The sequence below is a fragment of the Echinops telfairi genome, unplaced genomic scaffold (assembly GCF_000313985.2).
Source record: "Echinops telfairi isolate 266 unplaced genomic scaffold, ASM31398v2 ScPeMD7_7469;HRSCAF=8507_1, whole genome shotgun sequence".
Lineage (NCBI taxonomy): Eukaryota > Metazoa > Chordata > Mammalia > Afrosoricida > Tenrecidae > Echinops > Echinops telfairi.
Genome location: NW_022111373.1, coordinates 114,210,748 through 114,216,833, shown reverse-complemented (window position 1 = coordinate 114,216,833; position 6,086 = coordinate 114,210,748). Strand labels below are relative to the sequence as shown.

At 39.5% G+C, this 6,086-nt stretch overlaps 1 protein-coding gene across 1 annotated transcript in view; it reads right to left on the bottom strand.

Moving 5' to 3' along the window:
• CPLANE1 (ciliogenesis and planar polarity effector complex subunit 1) overlaps positions 1–6,086 on the bottom strand; it is a 123,552-nt gene that overhangs the window by 45,192 nt on the left and 72,274 nt on the right. The window contains exons 35-37 of the mRNA XM_045285257.1: positions 4,546–4,712; positions 1,879–2,005; positions 1,007–1,061 (exon numbers count right to left, since the gene is read on the bottom strand). Of these exons, the coding sequence (XP_045141192.1) occupies positions 1,007–1,061; positions 1,879–2,005; positions 4,546–4,712 (349 nt within the window). The remainder of the gene's footprint in view (positions 1–1,006; positions 1,062–1,878; positions 2,006–4,545; positions 4,713–6,086) is intronic.

Here is a 6,086-nt window from a genome sequence, read left to right as displayed (position 1 = left end):
AGCCAGGTGGAGGACTGCGTGGTGTGGGTCTGCAGGAGCAGCCAGGTGGAGGACTGCGGGGTGTGGGTGTGCAGGAGCAGCCAGGTGGAGGACTGCTTGGTGTGGGTCTGCAGGGGCCTGACAGCAGCAGGGCCGTTGAGAAAGGTCAGGGTCACCCAGCATGATGGAGAAACTGAGCTGCGGGAGATATCCAACATGACTTTCAAGGTAAAAATTGGCCAATCAGGAGAACGGTGTGATCACCAAGAGGAAGTACCAATTTAAAGTTTAGCCGCGTTGAATTTAAACTGAAAGAACAGAAACATGAGTCGAAACAGGGCCACATATGTACATTTAAGAGTCACCCAAAAAACAAAGTTGAGGTCATGAGTAAATTCTTCTACAAGCGCAGGAGTGAGTAAATATGTGTGTGTACACGTGTGTATCAGAGAAAGAATTACTCAAGAGAAAAGTCCACACTCACAAGGATACAAAATAGACTGACGAAGTCCAAGAAGAAAATAATTCCTTAGCTGTAAACAAGTTCTCTTTCTGAACCGATTCCTCTATTTTTAATGTATGCATATTTTCTACAATTTCCTACACTTGTTCTATAATTTCCCTTTAGACCTGATATACCCACAGTGATTCTAGCTGTGTTAAATCTTCTATGCCTTAGGCAACAAACTTTTTCCATAAAAGATGAGACAGTAACTATTTGAGGCTTTCTGGCTTTCTAGTCTCTGTCATAACTACACCGCTGTATGCATGTGGAAATGGCCACAGACAATGCATGAGCAAATGAACAGGCTATGTTTCAATAAAACCTGAGGTGTGAAATCGGCATGGGCTGGATCTGCCTGCAGGTCATAGTCTGCCTTCCACTGCTCTATCAGGTAACACACCAAATCACCATTTTGTCACTGATAAAGTGAAAACAATTTAGTCTCACTTTGATGTTGCACACATTTCTAAAACATGGTTTTGACTGGAACCTGGACATTATGGTAATCGTGCATGTACATACCAAAAGGAATGTCAAAGTCATCCAAAGGCTGAGAACCATCACGTTCCTGCTGTTCCTGAATGAAGTTCCCAAATGATTAGTCTATAATTAACTCAAAGGCATTTATTATTTTAGTAAATAATAAAAATATTCAATAAAAATACCTAATAGGTCTGAAGATTTTTTACTTTTTAAGCTGAAGTTCAGTTACTAGAATTCTATAGCTGAACCTCTTATTATGTATTCTATCAAAGTAACTTCACACATTCACTAGGTTCACAAGTCAAGCAAAAAAGAGCATTACTAATGTAAGGCAGTTATTATTATAATTCTTCCCTGCAGGGTAGTTTTGATATGCAGAGTTTTGTACTCCCATCCTATCAAAATCTTTCACTTACTCAGCAAATAGTTTAACTAAGTGCCTATAGATATGTTCTTGATGAATTACTAAAGAAGTATGCCTTTTGAAAATCCATAGAAACCATAAAACTGTTATAAAAACAGCTACTGTCACCAAATTTATAGAGAACGTTTGCAAAGACTTTAATTAAAATTTTTGTTGGTTATATAGCCTTCAAAACTAACTTTGAGAAGTCATAGGGGTACCTCAAGGAAACAGGTAAATCGATACCAAGGGCCACATAGACACTGCAACACAGACAGGAAAAGCAGAAGGCTGAGGCTCTAAGCTACTGTTGTTAATTTGTCACCAACCTGCCACTCACATCTGCAATTAAACGCCCACCATTCCACTGAGGTAAGCAGTGGGGCCTATATACTCCATGATATAAAAGATCCTGCTTATCACACTCAAAGGTTGCCAGCAATCAGCAGGCCAGATCAACCTCAAAGACACAGTGAACCGGGGAGAATCTGCTATAACTTTGGGATACCTTGGGTCTCATCTCCGAGTCATTATCATTAATGACGGACTCCTTTGGTTGGAAAGTCACGCAGGATTCTTTTCTCAATTTCTCTGAAGTTTTTTCTTGCAGCTCTTTCTGAGTTCGTCGTCTTTGCCTGTTACAAATAATAATAAGGAACAAACATCAGTCTTTCATTTTGATCACACTACAGGGAGATAGTTATTAAAATAAGGGTAACGTATTATTAGTAGAATATAATTAAATTAGCAAACTATTTATCCCTCTAACATGCAAGCAAATATACGCAAAACATCAAGAAAACATGACACTGATTTCTAGTTCCTCTATTCCTGAACTGGCTCTTCTACTGGGATCCCAGCTTAGGTCCACACGTTTTAGGTGATTTTAAACTTTTTCCTATTTTAAGCCAATTCCAGAAACCAGACTGGATACCTTTATCTTTCTTGGAGTTAAACACTTAATCATCTCAGTTAAATCCTATCAAGATGGCAAGATGTCTGGAAAAGGCAAGGGAAAGACTTATTTTGAGGGAGGAATACATGGGATAGATAGAAAGAAGGGATGCTTTGGGGAGAGTTCTATCTGGATTTTAAGATCAGATAAATGTGAAATTTTTTTAATGTTTGCAAGACTCAGTAATAAGCTGTCAGTCAACACATGCAGTGAACATTCATTATGAACAAAACATTGTCATAAGCTTTTTTTAAGTGGAGGCATAGCCTTACTATTCTCTTTTCACTAACTGCAGGCAAGTGTGGTAGCATAGTGGGTTACGCCCTGAGCCGTTGGCCATGAGTTCAGTGGTTCAAACCCACCAGTCACTCCAAGGAAGAAGGATGACTGCCGACTTCTGCAAAGATGTCAAGTCTCGGAAACTAACAGGAGGTGTTCTACTGTGCTATAGGGTTGCTGTGAGTTGGAATCAACTTGATGGCAGTGCACTAGCCCCTCCCAAGAGGCTGCGAGGTCGTCTGCTCCTGTCAAGATTTACACAGCCTTGGGAGTCCTATATAAGGTTATGAGATGGCAACTACTCAATGGCGATGGGTTTTTGTGTGTATGGGGGGGGGGGAATTCTTTTCCATCTAATTTTAATTTTTGTTGCTGCTTTTGAGAGTATGCACAGCAGGACATACACCAATTCAACAGCTTCTGTATCTACAATTCCGAGACACTGACTGCACTCTTTCAGCTGAGCAACCATTTGCACCCTCCGTTCTGACCTGATCCTGCTTCATGAACTCGCTGCTCCGGAGTCTCTCCTCTAACGCTGTGAGCAGCTGTTGCCAATGTGACCACATATAGATCATTCTTACAAGAGCACAAGAATCAAGGTATGTTCTGGGTGCATTCAGTTAAACTCGTATTGGGGCAGCAGTTTAGGGGGTTCATCCAGCCTTGCTGGGTCCAAGAAGAATGAACTACCAAGGGAATTTTAAGTTCTATTATGCATTTTTCTCCCTTTTGATAAGAATTCCTCTATAGACTCTGGTCAAAATATTCAGTAATGGTTACTGGGTACCAACTGGGTCCCATGGAGCTCTGCTGGTCTCAAGGCAACACAGTCCAGCTTTTCACCCACATATTTCCTAGTGCCTGCAAGTAAGTTATATCACCTAGCCTTTTGCTTATTAGAAGTCTGGAGAATTTTATATAATGAGTAATTGTTATCTTAGTGAATTGGATGACACATGGAATATTGCTTGAAACACCAAATATTGGTGCTACAATATATGCCTGCTCATTCTTTTAAAGAAAAATGTAAAAGCATCATCTAGCCTTAAAATGGCAGGAAAGTATTCTATGACAGAATTGACCAAAAAAAGCCTCGTAAATAAGAATTTTCCTCATAGTGTTCAAATACATGTTGGTTTTGGTAGGTACCTTCAAGCCAACAGCGGTCCTATGTACAACAGGACAAAACACAGGCCAGTCCTGCGCCGTCCTCACAATTGGTACATTAGAACCCATTGTGCAGCCACTATGTCAATGCGTTTCCTTGAGGGTCTTCCTCTTTTTGGCTGTCCTTCTTTAGCAAGCATAATGGCACTCGTTTCTTCCCTGACAACATGTCTGGTCATTTCCTGCTTCTAAGGAGCATTCTGGCTATACTTCTTCCAAGACAGGTCTGTTTTTCTGGCAGCCCGTGATACTTTCAATAATCTTTACCAATACCTAACTCGAAAGTATCAATTCTTCTTTGGTCTTCCTTACTCATTATCCAACTTTCACGTGCAATCTCAACAACAGAACTTTTCCTACTTCCTTCCTGTGCTTACTCATTCTAGTTCTTCTCTTGTCCTAGCAGCTTCTTGTTTTCTGAAGTTTATCCCTGAGCAAAAGCTACCCTTTTGATCTCAGAGAGTTGGTTGTTTTAGGGAATGCACACCTCCCTGGTGTTACAAGACAGACCTTAACTTACAGGCCTGTCTACTGTTTGGCTTACAGTTAAGTCACGGGGTTGAGTTCAGTTCCAGGCTTGCAGGGTATCTAAGGATCATAGGCCATATAGTCTTGAGTGTTCCACAAGTCTTTATCACAACTGTAAGCCTGCTGGCTGACAAATTCTTAAAGACAGTTAGGAGCAAATCTTGTTCTAATTCCAGGAATTGTCTGTAATAAAAAACTGACTGATATATGATGTTCTTAATTAAAATTTCACTTAAAACTTGCCTTCTTTTATTCTCCTTTTCATGTTTCATTTCAGATGATTCCATTTTTCCATTTAGAAGCTGAATTTGTCCAGGATCGCCTTGTCCAAGTAAGTTGTGTGCTTGTCTCTGTTGGTTTTGTTTAAATGCAAGGAGGTTTTCAAGTGGGATAAGCTGTGGTTTTTTATACTACAAGAAAGAAGCAAAGCTTAATAATTAAAAATGGCAAGCCTGAATTACATAATATTTAACAAAAAATTAAGCAAAGCATTTCTTTAAAATGTGTAAGTGATAGAACACAATGACTTAGACAAGTCATAGGAACATCAGATCTTAAGTGATTTCAGAGTGCTAACAGCTTCCACTGAGCCATCCCACTTCAGACATGAAGCCTGGAATCCTAGTAGTTAGCTCTTTCTCATAATAAAAAAAATCTTCCTTCACATAATTACCAATGAAATAGTGGGCAGCATTTGAGGGGATGGGAGGGTTATGAACTGTAGGAGATCCAACAGACCAGCTATGTGCTGAAGCAAGGGGCTCATCTAATCATTTAAAAAATCCTCTCCTATGTCTACACTTTCACTGTTAGTTAGTCCTTTCTTCTTCCATTCATTGATGTTCAGGAACATGGCACATATCTTATCAAAGGAATGACCCTTTCCTGCCCCTGCCCCTGCCCAGAACCTGCTTCAACTATTAAAAGTGTATCCTAAAATGAGTTATTCTCTTACCCCATTAAGACAGCATACACTCATCTACACATTAGAACAGATACAACTGGAATTCATGTCATGGTTCCCTTTAAAAGTGATGTGATGGGCTAATGAAAATTCAACCTTTGTTTTTTACTTTAAAAAGTAAACTTTTTATTACATACACAACTATTGATAGATCTGGGCTTATATAACAAATTCAGCCTACAACATATTTGGAGGCAATCACATCATAATTGCTATGAACCACAAGTTCTTTCCCTTTTATATATGTGTGTGTAAGGCAGTGTGCATGTACACGTGTATGCACACACATGCACAAACAACCAGAAAACACTTACTTTATATTAAGTTAAATGAAACCATTTCTCAACATGGTTCCCACTTACGACAACCCTGTGTGTGTCAGAGCAGACCTACTCCATAAGGTTTTCAATCACTGAGTTTTTGAAAACAGGTCATCGGGCCTTTCTCCTAAACCTCCTCTGGCTGGACTTGACATGCAGTCCTTTCCATCAGCAGCTGAGAATTTAACTTTGTGCACCACCCATGGATGTCCAGCTTTATTTTACTTACTTATTCTTTGATCAAGGAATACTTATGAAAGAGGCCAGTGAATTCTGGTATTGATGTATAGGAACCCTAATCCTTTAAAATATCCAATTATAACATTAAATGGAATTTTATATGTTATTTCCTATCATGGAAGCATTCTTTAAAAAAGGGACCTAATGCTGGGGGCTTAAGTGGACAGGAAATGTTTTGAGAATGATGAGGGCAATGAATGTACAAATGTGCTTTACACAATTGATGTATGTATGGATTGTGATAAGAGTTGTATGAGCCC